Source organism: Columba livia, chromosome 1, assembly GCF_036013475.1.
Source record: "Columba livia isolate bColLiv1 breed racing homer chromosome 1, bColLiv1.pat.W.v2, whole genome shotgun sequence".
Lineage (NCBI taxonomy): Eukaryota > Metazoa > Chordata > Aves > Columbiformes > Columbidae > Columba > Columba livia.
The window spans coordinates 112221713-112242231 of record NC_088602.1 but is presented as its reverse complement, the minus strand read 5'-3'; the positions used below and the strand labels follow the sequence as shown (position 1 = coordinate 112242231).

The 20519-nt window shown below is 39.7% G+C and overlaps 1 protein-coding gene across 6 annotated transcripts in view; it reads right to left on the bottom strand.

Annotated features, from left to right (window-relative positions):
• ARHGAP6 (Rho GTPase activating protein 6) overlaps positions 1–20519 on the bottom strand; it is a 335136-nt gene that overhangs the window by 98388 nt on the left and 216229 nt on the right. The window contains exons 1-2 of one of the 6 annotated variants that reach the window (XM_021300815.2): positions 10669–11473; positions 5492–5590 (exon numbers count right to left, since the gene is read on the bottom strand). The exons of 2 other annotated variants lie outside the window; for them this stretch is intronic. In XM_021300815.2, coding sequence (XP_021156490.1) covers positions 5492–5560 — 69 coding nt within the window. In that variant the 5' untranslated portion in view covers positions 5561–5590; positions 10669–11473. Of the gene's footprint in view, positions 1–5491; positions 5591–10668; positions 11475–11508; positions 11845–20519 lie in introns of those variants that run through there. 3 more of the 6 variants (XM_021300814.2, XM_065073418.1, XM_065073414.1) reach the window with 3 other exon arrangements.

Sequence of the window (20519 nt, the reverse complement as noted above, 5' to 3'; positions counted from 1 at the left end):
AACCCACCAGCTTCTGCTCTGAATTGATCTCCTATATAACATACCCATTAGCAGAGTTTAACCATCAACAAATGGTACAGTTTAGTTCAGTCTACAGGTAAGCTTAAAGAAGTCAGGTAGGATGGCCATCACCACAAGGGATACGCTTTTACCCTTCAGAAGAAAACAATGACAACTACACAGACCCAGGCATCTTGCTACAACAACATCCCCCCAGTTGCTTTCATTCCCAGGTGAAGGTGCTCTGTGTTGTATGTGCTGGGAAGAGACAGCAAGTCTTTGATCGCCATATCTCCTAGTTTTTCTTCCTCCAGCCCAGGAAGACAGTTGCTTGCTAAGAGAACCTACACTCTCAAAAATGCAACTTTCCAGCTTCAGAAAGGGGACAGCCTTGAATTAGCTTTCCAGCTTCAGAAAGGGGACAGCCTTGAATTAGCTTTCACCCACACTTCTGAGGAGAGAAACCTCATTGCATGCAGCAATGCTCCCCATTGCTTCTGCAAAAAGGCCAACACCCTGGCAGCAGAGAAGCCCTCAAAAGCCAAGAGCCAACGTGCTCTCTCACAGACCAGCTTGATTTTCAAATCAATCATGTGAGTCTCCAACAAAGTTATACAGTAAAAATAATTATTTCTGAAAAAATAAATATTTTGACAATGTGTCAGAATTTGGCATTGCTAATGCAGATGGTCTGTCGGAAATACATCTAGAAATGGGTGAAAAAATTGCAGCTGTTTTTCCATATCTTGTGGTAGGAGCTGGGTAAAATTTAGGTGGCAGAAGCTGGGTTTGTTGATCAGTGAGCTTTAAAAGTACAGTTGTTGATGGCCCTCTCCTTATCTTGGTCTGTCTGGTTTTGCTAATAGAATTCCCAGCAAGTGAGAGTAAACACAAGATCCTCCTAGCAGAGATGTTATATATTCAAAAAAATCGATAGATAGACAGATATGTAACCACCTAGGCAGCATACATGGCAGTGAGAGCTATGGAACTCCATACTTCACAAGCACACAGGGCAGACATCTCCCCACCGCAGCACAGGCAAGGTGACAGTGAGAAACCCACTGCTCAGCCACGACACATGGGAAACAGCAGGAAGGTAAACAGGATGGAAGGCTTGTCAGACCCATAAATGTAAATGAGCACTGCTGTAAAGAAGTAACAGCCCCTACACAAGTGCTGTTGTTACATTAAATGCTAAATACACCTCCTTGTAAAACTGCATGTAGTGATCAATTATTGCTGGCAATGTAGATCTTATAAATACTTAGAAACAAAGGCCAGGCCTCACTGAAAACTCTCCAAATGTCTTTGGGTTAAGAAATATTGCAGCCCTTTGTGCTGCAAGGCCAGACTCACATTTAACACTACGGGATATCATATATCAAAGAGAGCTTGTTCCTCTAAAGAGGTGAATGCCTTTCTTAGAAAGCTACCAGAACTTCTTCCCGTCTTTTTTTTGGCAGTCTCACATCACCAAAAGTTATCATACACAGACATTAGGCAACAGAGATAACACTCCATAACTCTTCATACACTGGACCGGGTCCTGGATAACAGGACCTACAGCATCTGGTCCAAAAAGGGCTGGAGCTGTCAAAAGTTTCACTCTCAGGCTATGACCACAGCTGATTCAACAAATTCAAAACCAACTCCTTTTAGCAGAGCATCAAATATTCAATAGCACAAATCAACATATCTCAGTCACCCCTTATCTGCAGCTAACTCTTTAACTACACCCTTACGTAAGGCTACAGCTTACTCATTGACTTGTCAGGTTTCACACACTACAGAGGAGCTTCCTCCGGAGGCTCTGGTGATACAGCCCTGTGCTCCGGCATCCCACACAGCATTCCCACATACCAGGCACTACCCAGGCATCTCTGTTGGGAGCCCCCGCACCAGAGGGTGGCTACAGCTCAACCCCAATGCTGCCAAGGGGGTGTTTCTTCATGCGATGTGATCAAGGCATGCTCAAAGGAGTTCTTGGGGAGGGCATGTCCTCCTCGCCACAGTCTCACAGCATGACCTCTCTGCTAGCCACAAGATAAGGAGCCTACTGCATGAAGTCTCGCTCCTTAGGTAAGGGTTTAGGAAGGGGTCATACTCACCAGCATCTGCCTGACAGAAGCCACTGGCAGGGTCTGCAGAGCACGCCCTCCACGTCTCCCTGAGCCTTCCCAGCCTGTCGGTGTTTGCACTGACACCTCCAGCATTGCTCCCATGACCGCACGCTCAGCTCCCTCCCTCTCCTGCCTGCTGAGGTTTTAGCATCTTTGATATTAGGCTCAGCCTTGGAACAGGGTAGCCTGCATGGAGGTAGCCAGGAGATGCCTTTCCCAGTTGCTGCTGTTATGTTCACTGCTGTGGAGCTGGCCCCTACAGCCTGCACATACTCTCACTGCTTTTACTTTTTTTGGTTGCTTTTTTGTTATTTTAAAATGTAACAACTTTTTTTACCCTTCAATTTAAATCTGTGCATTTAAGGATGCATTAAAAGTAATCTACAGCACAGAAATTCAGTCTACAGTTATATGCATTTCCCCAGAGGAATCGCATGAACTTGACAACGGAGTAAACCAGTACAAACTAAATCATGTTTTCCTTCTACCTTACAAAATGGAGTGGTGCCTCAAGCAACCTCATGCACCTACCTTACAGAAAGACAAGTGCTCATGCACTTCAAAAGATACAAGAAAAAAAGCTATCCTATCATGAGCCGGATAACAGCCAGGACAGCTTTCCTTTCAAAGGAAGAATTTTTCCACCGAATTTAAAGCTTATAGGCACTTTTGTATATGGAGCTTCCTATCATTACAGCTGAGCACCTGCTTTCATTGAATAACCATACAGAACCATTCACTGGAAAACATGGACCATAACCTGTTGTGTCTAATTTCCCAAATGACAGTATTCTTCCTTCGATAATGTAGAAAACAAGAGTGATACTTTTTGACAATAAATTATTATCATTAGCCATACAAACTGAGATTCAGTTCAATTCCTTTGGTCTGTAATTCCATCAGTACAAAGGCAGAAAAATCTTTGGTTTAGTACTACTTTGAAAATACTTCATAGTAGCTATTTTTAACCATTTAGTAGGAATTCACTTTTAAGACAACTGCAAATAACTTCCTGTCTGATCTGGAGAAAAAAAATAAAAATAAAAACGTTTTCTAAACCAAAATGCATATGTAATATCCATGCCAAAAAGGTTTTTAACTAGCACTACCTTAGGTCACTAAACTAACTTCTATTAGACCTATCTGAAGATCCTTAGATCTGATGATATTATATATTTTGTCTCAACCTTCTATTTTTACTGATGCCAGTGATGACTGATTAGTCTGATGAACTGCAAGTAACTTCCTTTTGCTTTCAAATTATACCAACATTTTTTCAGATGAGAAACTTCAGTTTGCTTAAAGAAAAGTCTGAAGTGGTTGGTTAAATGAGACACTGTAATACTCTAATCACTCAGTAAATCTCAAAGCAGAGTTGTTCAGACCATTTACAAATGTGTGCTGCACGCCAACAGCTGCCATCAGCATTAGCATGTTCCAACCAAGCACCCAGGAATCAGAAGCCCAATAATTGTACAAGAAAGAAGCAGCATACTCAATTTTGGAAAAAAAAAAAAAAAAATAATTAAAAAAAAAAAAATCTACATGGTCTCCCATGTCAGAGCATAATCCACAGTATTAAGTGGAAGTGAAAGGCTTATCTGAAACATAGTTAAATACAGCTGAGGAGAGATACCGTTACCTTCAAAGGTATGAGAGGTTCGCATACAGTGTTTGTAATCACTCCCTGACCAACGCATTGCTTCAACGAATTTCTGCCTATTTCAAAACAATATAAGCAAAAAAATGTTAGCACTTTGTGTTACATATAGTTCTTCATGTCACAGGTGCCCTTATCTGTTTCCTAGGAAATCAAGTATCTTCCTTTCACCTACACAGTAACAATTCAACAACGCTGTAAGATTTCCATTTTGTGTGACTTAAAGAGCAGAAACAATGCACATCAATCAAGTACAAGAAGTTTTGCCGGTGTTCCTCTACTAATGCACTGCTAGTTGGCAGTCGTGGGATGCTGGACGAGGGCAGTCAGATGCAGTGGAAGAGATTAGAGCCAGCCTGGAGGAAGTCTGGACAGAACTGAAGAAAAATAACCCTGAGTAGCTCAATCAATGACTTTGACATGAAAACAAAAAAGGAGACAGGCAGCAGCTTCAATAGCACAGAGAATCAAGAGTATAACGTGCTGCATAAGGTGAGAGAGGTGAAATCAGGTTTGTGTTACTAAGTGAAGGATGGTGAGATATAAAGGATAATCTTACAGCAGGGGGACCCAGAGGGAGTCTGAAGGAGTGAGTATAAAAGGGATTCAGAGATGGGGATGTGTCACCAGGACAAGTGGAAAAGTTAGAGAAATAAAAAATGTGAGCCATCTCAACATCTGGGGAAGGACACAGGAGAAGAGGGTTATAGGAGGAAGGGAAGGACAGGACTCTACAGGGAGGAAAACATTCATGTCACAGATTTCAAACTTTGCAATTTTTTCTTGAAGTAAAAAATGGGCACAAGCACACCAGTATCTAAAAAGACAGCTTTCTGCCTGTCTTCCCTTTATTTCAAATATTTCAGTTCTGTCTCTTATCTCTCATGAATCCACAAAACAGGTTACTGAGTGGCAAGAAGGTAGTAACTAGTCCTCTACTGAGTTTAAAAATGCCTAAAATTGGTAGCAAATATTTATTACTTTCTCATCTGTGCAAAAAAATGTGCATGCTTCATGCACCACTTCTCAGCAACTCAAGAACAGTGAACTTCTTCCAGTTAAATACCTCAGTGTCATTCACTTGAAAGACTGTTCTTAGCTCAGTCGTAATTTTATTAAGTGCATAGTACAAAATTGTCATTAATGGTATTGAAGATAAAAAAATACAACTGCAAAACGAAACACAGGATTTAAACCTGCAAAACTAGGAGCTCTGGTTATGAACTGTTAATACTCAAAATATTAGCAAGGACATCTGTAACATAAATCTTGCATCTAAATAACTATGTAAACACATTTGGTTCATGAAAACAGGAACTTAATAGTGGGATAAAAGTTGTGTAACCTTCGGATTCCATAATTGTTCATATTTACATTATAAAGATGTTTAATTATTTAATCCTTACTCTTCAGTTAAAATCAGCAATCTCAACTCTACCTTTAATTCTGATCTGACATAAAGAACCCAAGGGGTAGGCAAAATACTATATAAGTGACCCTTTGCAGCCTAAGACTTTCAGTGAGATTTATAAAAAAAACCCCACAAAATATTTCAAGACTTCCAGTGAGATTTCAAAAAAACCCTACAAACTGTTTTCCCCTAAAATTCAGCAGTAAAATGCCCCCAAATTTCACTAGTAAAACTGAAACCACCATTAAATTTAAATATGCAACCTGAATTGGTGAATTAAAGCTCACATTGAGATACCTTTTTGTATCTTAAAGTGAGCATCTGTATACTCTGGGCTGTGATGTGTGGTTTCTGCTCTGGTATCATTCCTCCCAGGCGTTAGCAGCCAACTAGGTCCTAAAAAGAAAAAAATTAGAAGGGTTAAATTCTGTCCCTGGACAGGAGCTACTGGAGCATGTCTATGGTAGGGCTGGTTCTGCAAAACTGCAGCGGAGAAGGCCAGAATTCCCCTCCTGCCACAAGTTTTCGTCATCTTTCATTTGCTCTTTCCTACATCAAAAAAAAAATTATTCCATGGTAACCAAAGAGTTTAAAAAACTTCGCAAAAAATAATCATGGCACGGGGAACAGATAGGATGAGAAGAAAGGAAGCTATGAGATACAGAAGGTTCAGTCCAGCAACACCCACATCTAACAGAATTTTTTCAGGCAAAACAATGAGTGCATCTTTCCCTTGCAAAGTATACTTTTCAGAGATGCTTGAATCCTTGCTTTCCGGTGTATAAATAGTTTCTTTGCTGCCTCCATAAAGATCACGCAGTCTCACAAATGTGGCTAAGCTGGGCAAATGAGAAGCCATTTCTCAGCCGAACTCATAAATTACTTATTGTTTTAATATACTGGAAAATTGGCAGGAAGCAGGGGAAGGTACGTAAGTTACACAAGACTTTATACCATCACTTATCCTTGCCTTCCATTAAAAAAACGTTAGTTGCTGTAGCAACTGTCAAACCACACTCCGGTTCCTCTTCCTCCAAGATACAGAACTTCTCCAAAACACTCACATACAACACAGTCCTTCCCCAGCTGAAGGACATGGTTTCTGGCACTTTCGTATTGTTTTAAAAGAGGCTCTCCAAGGAGCTGAGAAATCCTTTGCAGGGCTTTTGCCTCAAGGTCTGCTTGTGTAGAGACAGTTACCTGAAATCTCTAAAATTCGGGTTTTACCCCCCCTCCCCACCTCTAGCTCTTTCCCCCCCCCCCTTCCTTTTTCCCCTTCTTCCTCTGCATTATAGAGACCATTAGTCCATGCAGCTTATTTCATCACTATATCTTTCAGCATTAAACAAAACGCCTACACATCTGTCAGATGTCACCCCCTGTCTTGTTCTTTCCTTCATGGGAAAGGCACATGCAATGGGGACATCACACAAAACACACATTGCAACATCTCTAGGTCACAAAAGGAAGAGACAGGTCTCCCACCTAACACTTGAAGGGACAGTCCCTCTCCACAACCACCTTTTGTCAGTCCTTCCTGAGGAACCCCTGCTCTGTCACTAAGGTGAACAAGCCTTCTCTCAACTGACTGAAATTCTCATCCGATAGACAGATTTGAATAGGCTACAAAACAATAACAGCCACCAAACGAACGAACAAACGCACCACTGGCATAAAGAGAACCCTTGAGAAAGCTCTGTCAGAAACAGGACAAATTACACACTACTGAAGAAAATCTCATGACAAAGTGAAAATATATTCCTTGCCTTTGTGCAGCATGCCAGTTTTAATGATAATCAAACATCCCTGGGAAACTCTTACATGTTCAAGGACACAATCCAGGGTAGGATGTTTATATAGCAAAAGAGAGGTCCTTACCACTTTCTAACCTTCCTCAATCCCCAGGAGCTCCATTCCATTTCCAAGTAAATTTGACACTTAAAATATTTTCATGCCTAATACTTCCCAAAAAGCAAAACCATTTAATTCAAACTAATCTGTTTTCTTACATAATGGGATTATTATTTTTAATTGCTGCCTAGAAAAGAGAGTAATGTAGTATTGCACAGACAGTATTCAGGAATATATACAAACTCTATTCTTTCAAAACAATTTCAAACTTAAATATGCTTACCTTTTCCTATTATAGTAGTTTTATTATCTCTGTTTTCCTTTGAAGTGTCTTGTAAACTGGGGGATTAATGATTCTACATAAAGATATTTTTGTCTCTTCTAGAAGGGTCTAAGCTACCCAGCCATTTGACCTTGTAGCTCATTTCTTCAATGCCATAAGTACCCCCCTTCACTCGTTTCTACCAGCCCACTAGTTTCTCTGACAGCAAAAATGAACCAAAAACATACAATGTACTTGTTCTGGCTACACCAGCAGAAAGCACTTCGGCAGCTACGGGAACAAGGGTCAGCATGTCTGTCCATACAAAATTAACTGCAAAGTACTATGCACAAGCATACCCCAAAACCAGCTTTCTGTGAGTGTTTACAATGGAAATAGCTGCATACTGGCCCAGCTACACAGCATAAACAAGGTCACTTGACTGCTGGGAGCAGTGACACACAGCCACCAGTTCAAACTGTAAGCGCTGAACCCATCTGTTCCCCGAGTTAACAGTAATTACTGCCTGCGATGAGGTGAGGAGGGCTGAGGGGTGTCCTTACTGCTCCCAGCTCTGCCCACCAAGAGCAGCAGCTGAAAGCAGGTATTGGTGGCTGATCTTCCTAGCAGACATTCCAAAACAGCTGACATTTCTTTGCTGCCCCTCAGGGATTGCTGGACTGTTCCCATACCCTGGTTCTTCTCCTGGTCTCTTTTGCATCTTGTGTCTGAGCAGACATGCTAAGCAGCTTTGCTCTCCTGTGCCCAGTCTTCCTTTCACACTTCTATTGATACTGCCTCTCTTTAATCCCATCACCTAATTTTGTGCATTCTGGTTTCAGCTGAGATAGAGTTAATTTTATTCCTAGTAGCTGTTACAGTGCTATGTCTTCCATTTAGTACAAGAATAATGTTGATAACACATTGATGTTTTAGTTGTTGCTAAGCAATCAAGGACTTTTCAGCTTCTCATATGGGCCTGCAAGTGAGTAAGCCAGAGATGCACAGGAAGCTGTGAGGGGACACAGCTGGGACAGCTGACCCCAAGTGACCAAAGGGATATTCCATACCATATGATGTCACGCTCAGCATCCAAACTATAGGGAAAGTTAGCCAAGGGACCACTGCGCAGAAACAGGCTGGGCATCAGTTGATGGGTGGTGAGCAATTTCATTGTGCACTACTTGTTTTTGTATATTCTTCTATTGGTATTAAATTATTTTCACTTTCTGTCCCTTTAAACTGTCTTTATCTTAGCCCACAAATATTACCTTTTTTTTTTTCTGATTCTTTCCCCCATTCTGCTGGGGGGGGGGAGAGCAAATGAACAGCTGTGTGGTGTTCAGCTGCCTGCTGGGTTAAACCACAACACGACGGTATACCATAATTTCCCCAGACTCATGCACTTGCATGACAAGGACTCAGGCTGCTACAGTAATGAATGCCCCTGAAGGAAGCGCAAGGTACCATTTGCTTTTTACAACTACTCACATGTGTATATCTTCTGCATAGAATGGTGAAACACACAGCAGCCAGCAGCTCGAGGCCACCTTGCAACATTTTGAATGCCAGATTTAGGGCTGCAACAAAGAACTCCAGAGCTATAAATGAGGGCTGCTGTAATTTACATTACAGTTCCCAAACATCCAAAAAAGGTGCGACAGAGTAGGTCCTCATTTAACTACAGTACACTTAACTATAAAACAAAGAAAGCAAATCCTAGCTGGTGAATTGACAGGGTGGAACAGTCAGGAATCTCGCCAGGAATAGTCATCCTAAACATGAAAAATATCCATGCTGTCACAAAGCCAAACACAGGCACGCTTTCACAAATGTGGGCGGATTGGATTGAGAAGTTACTGACCCGAGAAATTCATTACTGCTTTACGGCTGGCAAAATCATAGTTGACCTAGCTGTTATTTAACATCTATGCTTGGTTCTTCAGTTGATTCAAGTCACCTCACTAACCTATATTAAAAGACATGTGGAAGCATTCACAGTACGCATTATGGTGTGTTGTCTATGACAGCCATAAACCACAGGTCATACAGCTGTAGGCAGATATTGCACATTCTGCTGGAACAGTTCAAACATGCACCTTCTGAGCTAGAGTGATATTTGGGCTTATATCACCTGGATCCCTTCTGCCTTTGTATTCTCCTTCCATCTTCACTCACCTGTGACTCAATTTGCACGTGTTTGGGAGAAGTAATTTTCAGAGTGTTGCTCATTGGCTACTTGCACATATATTCAAGTTCCAGCTGTGACAGAAGCTTATGTGTGCTGTATCCTCGCAGGAGGCATAACCGCAAATTGCAAATTACACATGCTACATAGACAGAGGCAGTTTGTCAAAATTTGCCTAAAACCAAGGATTAAAGGAAGATGTGTTCACCTTGCCCCAGCTATACAAAACAGGAAAGGTCTTTCCTCATCAGCCTTCAGCACCTTCTGCCAATTGTTACGGCTTGACCTCAAAAGTGGGATATTGCGTATGATGTGAGCATTTGAGTGTTACTCAAGCTGCCCTGAGTGACAATTCTTGCAGTGGCTTATACCTCTAGCTCCTGCCTAGACAGTAATGAATGCACCTGGGACTTCAGCACATGCCTAAAAAAAACAAAACTGTCACACAGCTACTATTACAGTCATTTTAACTTTTTTTCTTATCCCTACACAAAATTGCCCAGATTAAAAAAATATATTTAAATATAGCATTTTAAATTTGATAGCCATCTGACAGGATCAGCCACCAAGCAAAACGCTTCTTACTATTCCCTTAAATACTTCCTCTATTATTTACAGCTTATTGTTTCATGTCACATTGAGTTTTTTCACCCATTTTTGCTGCTCAAATACTATTTTCTGTTGTAAGCTTATCTCACTTTCAGTACTATGCCTATTTAATCTGAATTCCTCTTAGAATTATAATGTACAAGTTGCTCTGCTTCATTAAATATTACAGTATTCTAGTAAAAGTTATTGTACAGGGACACAAGTTCAAACCAAGTTTTATCCATATATAAACAAGGTGACACTTCAAAAACAGAAGTTATAGAAAGTGCAAGAGGAAGTATCTAACCTGGCTACAGAGATTCTAAAGTATTTCTTTAATGCTTTTTGTAGCTTCATCTTTTTAATTTACAAGACGTTATCTCAGTCTGCCTATAAATAATAAAGTGAACCTGTCCTTTAGAATGAGCAAAATTTGGTAAGATTTTCTTCCAAGTTCTGCTTTAGCTACAAACCAAAAAGGACCTGTTATCCCACATATCCCATTCCTGGAGCTGATTACTAGAAACTCAGCTCCCTTTGGCTGAAAGAAAACAGGGACTAAGAGAGAGAAAAAGAAGTTCATACCCATTTCCTGAGACAGGAAGCTTGAGTGCATTTGGCCTGATAGAAGAAGGAAAAAAACCCCTCAAATGTCTGAGCTTAGTAGCTTGGCTACTTCTGAATACAGACCAGGATACAGCAAGTTCCTCCTCCCAAAAAAAGCATGATGAGTCACACACTATAGCACAAGCCTTTAGGTTATTCTTTTTTGCATATTTTTTTTCTTTAAGTTTCTAAATAAAAAGTTTTACAGCATTAAAGAGGAGTAAACAGCTTCAGGATAAGGCAAAGAAATGTAAGAAAGCTTAAACTAGGAGGGCCTTTCCGATATGATCACTTGTAATGGTACCAAAAAAGCAAAGGCAGTTAAATTTCTTGAGAAATAAGGGGTTTTTTTTTTCTTTCATTCTTCAGATTTTCTCTCTCTCCATTTATATGAGGAACTGCTGCGACTTAAAGGTGATGCACTGCAATTGCACAAATAGCTTCTAATTCGTCTCCTTCAGATGCAGCTTGTAAAACAAAAACAAACAAAAAACCCTTTCCAGTGTAAAAATTTGTATAGCAAAAATACAATTTGGATCCAAAGAAAGCATTTTTGTAGCTGCAAGGAGAGTAGCACGCACATGAAATCTGACAGACATCCTCATGCAGATATCAACTATACCGTTACAACAAATGTTCGTAGAGAAATTCCAGAATTTAAAAAAAGAGTGTAATTCAACAAAGTGCAGTATAACCACATTTTAATAATAAAGTCAACATTATGATGGAGGAAACCACTATGATACTTCTAGGTCTTCACAGAATCACAGAATGGTTGGGGTTGGAAGGGACCTCTGGAGATCATCTAATCCAATCTACCTGCTAAAGTAGGTTCACCCAGCGCAGATCTCACAGGAATGTGTCCAGGAGGGCCTTGAACGTCTCCAGAGAAAGAGAATATTTGTTGAAGAACTAAAGAACAGTAATAGTGAAATAAGCCAATTCTTTCTCTTTAGAGGAAGGAAGCCCACTCTGACCTATGTCTAGGACGTAACTATCAGTTCCCAAAACATCAGTCTTAGTCAGAGAATTTCCCCAATCAAATTTAATTTGGTACTGTTAGAAGACAGAAGGCTGCCTATAGCTTCTGCTATACCATGACATCTGTGTATGGATCTGCACGTGTTTGTCACATGGCACGTAAGAGCAGCTCAGATCTGACCTGCCCAAACATTGTCTGGATTACTCACCACCACCACCCCTCCCCCCCCCCCTTTTTTTTTTATCTCTGCTGCTCTGTCTTCTGGAGGCTTAAAAGCCCCTTCCCAGCCACAGGGCTGGAAGGACACCTCTTAAGATGACAAAGGTCCAGCTTCCACCCCATCAAGTCTGTAGAACACATCTGCTCAGGTAAGAGGACAGGAGCACCTATGACCACTGGGTCACAAAGTAAGGACTGCCTCAGCATCCATCTCAACCTACAGCTAGGCATGTTCCCATCCCATCACCACAATGTTGGTGTTCACCAAATCATGAGGTATTTACCCATGGAGAAATAGGTAAATTCTATCACTTTGTTACTGTGATGGAAACACTGCTGGTCATGCAACAGAAAACCTGGAAAACAAGCCTTGCAAAAGACAAAAAGATTGGGCACAACTGAGTTACAGAGCCTGAATCTGGTGGTAAATAGCTTGATATTAAGAAACATTTCTTCACAGAAAGGGTTGTGAAGCACCGGAACAGGTTGCCCAGTGAAGTGGTGGAGTCACCATCTCTGGAGGTGCTTAAAAGACACACAGATGAGGCTTAGGGACATGGTTTAGTGCCAGGTTTAGACTATGGTTGAACTTGATCTTAAGGGTCTCTTCCAACCAAAATGATCCTATGAGGAGAAGTAGTAGGCTTGGAAGAGAAGGATCTTCAAGACACTTCTGAACTATGTTTGACTCACAATGCATTTCACTAGAAGGAGAATACAGCTTAAAAAAATGGAAAATCTCTCACTATCTTTTGCAGAACTTAGCTATCAGAATGTTACTCGGTAATTAACACTGTCACCTCGTTATCTGCATTGGTCAAACTCTGCATTCAGAAAGTTTCAATGTGAGAAATTAGAACTGAATAACTGACAAGTAATATTGAGATATTCAAGTATGACTAGCATTTGTTAAACAGGAAAAGTATGGTGAAACAGCACCATCACTATACTAACACATAATTAATATCAAGCTGTGATATCACTTGTATTATCAAGATGTAGAGTTTTACTTGTATAGGCACTCAAAAAAATGTAACTTATCCTGAGCTTTGTACTGAGCAGAAATCTTCTAGAGTTCAGAAAGGGAACAACTTCATCAAATTCCCTTACTAAGCATGACTCCAGCAGTCTTAAATTCACTGTGAAACTAGATATGATGCATAAAAAGTCCTGCTTTTTCTTAAAAGCAAGCCTCAGAAGTAATATGTTGTAAATAAAATAGAAACCAATTAGATCCGTCTTGCCAACACACGCACAAATAAAGCACCAGAGCATCAGAAAAACAGCAGACTGTGATAAATGAGAAACAAGCCAGATATATTGTTTATAAAACTTAAACAAAATGGCTATTTTACTTGCTTTTCCGTAATCAAGTCACCTCAAACTGATATTGGATTAACTGACAGTTATCATGACAATAACAAAATTAGGTTTTGTTAAATTATGTCTGCACGTGTGTGTATATATATATATATATATATATATATGTGCGGCACGTTATACAAAATACATCTGCGAATGGTTAAAGAGGCAATATTTTTCTGGTCATTCCCTGTCTCTCTTGGGACTCTTAGCTGCTTTTGGCAAGTGCTTTTTATAGTTACCATTTTAGTTACTGTCATGGATCAGGTCATTACAAGCGGGCTATCCAAATTCTTAACAATAATAGCAGTAATAATAATAATTACAGTCTGTGCTGCAAGCAATAACATTTTAGAGCATTTTTCGCATCTGGATGGATACCTGCCATGAGTTTCTATGCAAAACACACTCATCTCCAAAGCCATGAAGCAGGCGAGCTCAGAGTCCACTAGCCCAACATTTTACTTGAGCTAAATGTCCTGCCTAAACACGACTAATTCTGTCAGACAGACTTATCAGCAGAGACAGCGGAGCAGAGCCTGGTCTGCCTGTAAACACCCCACCAGAATAGGAACAAGAAAAGCAGCAGCAGCTGGACACAGCTGAGCAGATGGGAGAGCAGAGGAAAAAAGTGAGGCTATACCGGCCAGCATGACAGGCAAAGCTTAGGAAGAAAATAAAGTGTTTCACGTATCTTGTCCCCAGTCAACACCATCTACCATTGCTTTCCTGTTCTGCTCAGAACTGGATGATTACTGCCATTTTAGTTAGCTTTTCCATGCTAGCACAAAATCAACTCCAAGAGGTTTCTGAATACTCAGCAGCAATCCACAGCGACTTCCAACGCATTAGCTTTGATGAAGCAACCCCGTTTAATGAAAAGCTGTGATGGTCTCAGATTACAGCAGGATATTTGTGAGAAGGGTTCTCTTTTTTATTATATCAGATTATCTAAAAATCTATTGCATTTCATAACTAATCTTTCATAGCGCAGAAGCTATGAATACATGTGCTCTCACATAACCAATCTAGAACTATTCTACACGGAGAGAAGGGGAGGTGGGGGGGGAAATAGCGGAAAAGTCAACAGTAAGGAGAAGCATCTTCAGAAGAAAAAGCAGCAGTAGCAAGATTTCCAGTCAGGAAGACAACAGAGCAAACAAGCTGTACCTATAGGAGAAACTGTCAATCATCGGAATAACCAATAATAATAGTTCCGATAAGCAATTTTCAGAACATGCACTTTAAAAGACTTGGCTGCACATTCACATTTTATCTTTGTGTCCATAAATGTTCTAAACATAATCTGGGGGCAGGGCATGGTGCTGGATTTTACCTTAATGCAAAACGTCATGTAAAAATTTGTTCCAGTAGTTGTCCTTCTGGACTGACTGGAACAACACACAAGTCAGTTTTATAAATGCATAACTCTTGAAGACAGTGCTCTTATAACAGTTGTATAAGCATGCTTTGTAAAACATTTTTGTGGGCTCAGCGTGCAGACAAATTCACAAATAGAATAGCTAACTCCCTTATCTTGATGACCAATAACAAGAAGAGGAAAAAGAAAAAGAGATTCTTTTTAAAAGAATAGTCTAGACAGTTCAAAAATAGCTTCTGTGCCCTTGCCAGGTACAAGGGAAACTGGAAAATTAGGAACCATGGTGCTTGCTAAAACCAGGGTGTTGTTTTGACTGTATTTTTTATCCACCCTCAACCTTCTGGATTTTAGCAAGGAGATTCATACCCATGCAGCTCCCAAAGAAGTCCACCCCATCCCAAGGCTTAACTGAGAAGTACCACTGACAGGTTCCCAGGTGGTGTTCATGCAGTGCAAAGTCCCAAACATTAGGAGTATTTGTGGAAAGAGGTTTCAGAAGCTGAGATGATTTCTGGGCTTTAGCTCATCCTTTCCCCCTTGTTTGTTCCAATTAAATAAATAAATAAATAACTCCTTCTTGCTTGTTTGCTTGCTTATGGCACATGCTCAACTTGTGGAAGGAGTTAAAAGGTAGCAAGGGAAAATCACGTACTCTCTTCCCCGAAAATAAGAGTTGTTTATTCTTTCAAGTTGATGTGCATGTTCTGTGCACTCAGGATGACATTCCCTCAGTGGAGACACGTGGAGCTAGACAGCATCAATTTATGTTAAATAATCTTAAAATAGAAACACACACAGTGCTGTTTTTAGATACAGTAGATAATGCTTTCAGATTGTCTGCTTTTGCCTTTTTTTTTTTTGTTGTTTCTCCAGTGGATAGGAGATCTGTTATGTCATATTTTAATGGATGTGGTCATTTTCTCTCTGTGGCCAAGTTTACAGATACTGCACTCTGCCAGTGAGCCTTCAGAAACCTGAAGTGACTAAAACTAGAGAGAGCTCAGAGACAACAAGGGTCACTGTAGGAAGATTTATCATGCAATGATCTCGGATGTTAAAGACTCGAGTTCTTTAAGCAGAGTGCTAATGTTGCATACACATGTTGTATCATGTAATAAAGTAAGGCTGTGGCTGTCAGATCATATCACAGCTGGACCAATTTGAATTTATAATATTGAATTATAAATTACTGTATGCTTAACACCACCAAACTTCTTCAAGTCTGTAAAAACTAACTTCACTCTACTCTTATTAGCAGTTATAAAAATGCCATTAGAAAGTTTGTACTGAGAAGAGAAAAAAAAATTAATTGCTTTTTATCCTCTTCCCAACGTCTTAAGTTATGATACTGTAGATATGAAGACAGATATGCAAGTCAAAACTGATAAAGCTACCAAGCTGCTAAAAGTCCAAATTGCCATAACCTGGATCTACTTAACGCTTCTCTCCTGTCACAGCCGACGTGCTGTTTAACTGCTCCTCTCCCAGTGTTGTGGAATGTTGTAAATCTGGTCAGTAGCTAAATAGTGAACAAAAGACACTATACAGAAGATAAAAAGAGATCATGCTTGGAAACACCAGTGCAACTAGAAACAGAGAAAGTGAGTCTAAATTTAACAGGGCATGTTTTTTGTTTGGTTTCTAACTACCTTCCTTTTCTTTCCCTTAATTTGATGGCTAACTTCTTCCCCAGGGAACACCAACCCTGTTACTGTCAACCTCTGCCCTTCAGCTCCCACATCATTCATGCAAGTCTCTAAATGCAAAAGCTTTACAAATGAGAAATGTCAAAGATGGATGGAGTCTAGATCTGACGATACAGACATGCTTGTTAATATAACAAATGACAGCAACTAACCTAAACACATTAAGAAATACCTTACAATGCACATTCATTGAGGAACATTTTCTGAAACCTTATAAATACCCAATTTCTTGCAATTTTCAGTCTCCAAAGAGCTACTGTTAATGGTTCCTATAAAGAACTGCACAAACAAACTAGATGAACTAAATTTGTGCTGCAGCCAAAGGTGATCTCCCCTACCTCCTTAGAAGCGCCAATGAACACACTGCTGAACTGCTGATACATTTTGCAATGCTGCTGGGGAGGAAAGAACAGTACACTTAGCCAATCTTCCTCTTTTTACTACACCTATTTTAAGAGTGTAAGGGAATACAAGTGCCTATAGATATATTTGCTTAATTCAGAGAAGCTAGTGTTTCGCTCTGTGATGAAGTCCAAGCAAGAAGCAAAAGGAAAGGAAACAATAAAAAGTTATTGAACTCAGAAAAGTATTCTTGTTCCTCAGAAGAATATCTAACTTTATATAAAAATTAGAGGTCCCCGAGTTTTGCTCTAGCAAGCACGTAAAAAGTTACCTTAATGCAAGATTTATACTTTAAAAAAAATAAACAGACATGGCTTTTTGGCCTAATCCTTCTATCTGCTTGGCCTAGTGAGTGGAAATAATTCTTACTATTTTCCAAACTGATAAAAAAACTACACGTGTAACTTCATTTTTAAACTGCAAATCACCTCAAGTATAGATTGAGTCCTAACTGATCTAAGGTGTCACACCACTGTATTTAAATTGTTGCAACATATAAGGAAACACGGTACTAAAGAATTTTCACAAAACAGGCCTAGAGAAATAACCTGAGGTAATAAAACAGGGTAATGCCGAATGGTCAAAAAAAAATGAAAAAAAAATAAAAATCTAAGTCAATAAATCTTACACCAGACTTGCAACCTATCCCATAAGCACCAGACTTCCTTGAAAAGCTCTTATTCATCATCCAAATCTTAGGTTGTACATAAACGTTTTGTGTAAAATTAAACATTCTGGTATCATACTGACAAAGAAAACAGAAAAAAAAAAAAATTAGAACCAGCAATCGATTTTGATCCATGATCCTGACCAGCTATTTATTCAGCAAACTACATAATCTAAGCATCCTCAATACTACTGCTGCACTTTTGTTGCTAACAAGAGAAACTGCATTTTGCCATCTAGTACATAGGTTTGTAACAGATATTCTTTTCTGTTTCAGGTATCAAAATTCCACGATAAGCATTATCACTCACAGATAAGAATCATGATTTGCAACCACATTCAACTCAATCATCTTTCCGCCAGGTGCTAGACTACAGCACGTCAGCCCTGATGACGTGTGGCAGACAGACGTGAGGTTTGCAGCAAGACGAAGCAATCCCCTCCCACGATACAGTGCTCAGAATGGCACTTCAAAGCCTCAGAGGACCTTTGGATAATCTGAAGTTTACACTCAGAATCAGACATCTCTGGCAATTCAACATCAAAAGCAAAAAGCAGATGAGGTATGGAAGTGCTTCTGCTCTTCTAACAGGAGTACCAGGAATGAAGATGAATAGGAATCATATGCGCAGTTCCCTGCATTTCTAGGTCTTCACATCAGTACTTCACTTCAGGTTTTGTATTTTTTGAGTCAGATCTGAGAGTTCCCGAAGCACTGCTTGTGTCTAAAACACATGAATTGGCTTCCCTGGAAACAGCACTCAGCTGGAAAAGAACAAGAGTCATCGAAGTAAAAACTGCACCAGGGAAGAGAAAAGAATCCTTAGTGTTTACATTTTGAATTTATGAAGCACTTTGTTACTGTTAAGATTATTAGTGTAGCATAAGAAAGTCTTGGTGGGCAGACTGGAAAGAAGCTAATTTTGAAATCCTGGTTTTCCTTTTATTCTTTCATTCTACCATCTTCCCTATCTCTTGGCCGTTCCTTCCCATCATCTCTATCTTTACTCCATATTCCACTTTCCACATCACCTTACAGAATCACAAGCACTCTGGCCATCCTGACACTGCGTTATCCTGGAGATAAGACACACTTTGGTTTTACATACAGCCAGTCTGGAGTGGTGGAAGGCACGCATTATCCAAAAGCCTAGATATATCCAGAAAAGCTTTGCTAACAGCCAGCCATCGTTCCCTGAAACAGATGTGCTAATTAGAAAACGAGTAAATTTTCACAACTTCTTTAAAACATCACCTCAAGAGCTCCTTGAGTTTTCAGGAGGAATAAAATCTCCTCCTGCTTTTTCCAACAAGAGCTTTAAATCTACTGTTGCCTTCAGGTAAAGTTTGCTACAGCCAAGGGCATAACATTTCATCACATGGTTGTTGATGCTCTAATTATGAGTGTAGCATTTGCCCTGGAATTATAGTAAGAACTCACTGATGGTATATTATCCAAATTAGGTCCTTGCTCCCCACACACCTCCACATAGACTATGCCAGTTAAGGCCTACCACACAGTTTACAGTTCATGCTCACTCACAGCTACATTAACAACAGCAGATTTGTATGTAAGTAAATGCATCACAATTCCATACTGTCACAGCTTTGGCTGAAGGAGACTTTCTGTTTTGCAGTGAACTGCAGTGAAGCTCCTGTGTTTTTAAGCCCAAGCTGTGATAACATGAAAATCTCAATTTAAGATTTTATTTTGCCTCTGAAAGCAGGGTTTGAGCCCTCAGAGTTGTACAGAAAAGTTTGGAAATCTGTGAAAGTTTAGAAAACAAAAATTAAAATGAACCAACAACTAAGTATTTTTTAAATCTCTGTATGTTTCAAGCCATCGCATGATTTCTGGATGCTCTAGATTGGACAGTCTGGCTTCAGAGGAAGAAATTTCGCAGAAATTTAAACGAAGCAGCTATGGCAAGCTACGAGAAGGATGTAAATACAGGTATGGTTTCTTCTCTGTCAAAGCATGGTCTGTGATACACTCATTTGCAGACTTTCTGATTTAAAAGGTAGCTAGAAAGTAAGACTTCTCTAGGGATCATTAGTTGAGGAATTATCTGCTGGTGTTTTGGTCACTTGTGAATCTTGTAGATATGGTCCCAAGTAATGAGGGAGGAAGCTACTGAAAGACTTCTGTCATATTTAGTGTTTGAATAGGAGAGTTCTGGTGTACTATATCTGAAAATTGATGTTTGCATATTGGACAAATTTTTCCATGAAAATTAAACTACATAAAAGCACAAGAAAGCACAGACTGTGTATCTTTTAACATACAGGCAGAAATACATGTTACTGCAGTATTGATAGTGGTGGTGGGGGGGTGAAAACAGCCACACCACACAACACACACCTACGTGACAACCACAAGAAATGAAACATTTCAGTATCAGATTGTGGTTCTACATACATTTATATCCAAGCATATCCTTATTCATGCCACGCTAAATAAGGCATATGCATTCAGGAAAATAAGTTACAAGCAATACTGGAATGTATAGCCTACTTCACAGAGTTCAGATTATTTTCACTACAGTGAAAATAAAATACCGGAAACTGAGATTCTCTCAGCGCTTTACAGATCATTACAAAAAGAAACAAAGAACAAAGGGAGAAAGAGTTAAATGCTAAACACAAATCCTGCCTTTGGTTCAGCACCCATTTACACCTGCTAAGATGTCTAAGATGTTTCACTGTTTCATTATGTGGCAACCTGTGAACTGCAATCTGGCACAGGAGCATTTAAAGAAAATACATCCCTAACTCTTGCTGGCAAAACCCCAACCAACCTAGCAATGTATATACATACATGAAATAACCATTCAATATTCTCTGAATGAGCTGAGCACTGTAGTCCATAGTCAGCCTCACTTCAAATTTAGTTTACTGTATACATTCAACTGTTAAATGTCATGATCTGTTCTACATTTTGAGATGATGGACGAATTCTCTTTGAATAACACGTCTTACACAAAGGTGGTTCTCAACTCCTTTCAAGTCCATGGTCAGGTTAACTTTCCACAAAGCACCTAAAGTCAAGTCACTGTGGATAACACATTGTATTAAATATAGCCATAATGTGAAGATGTCACTGCATAACAAA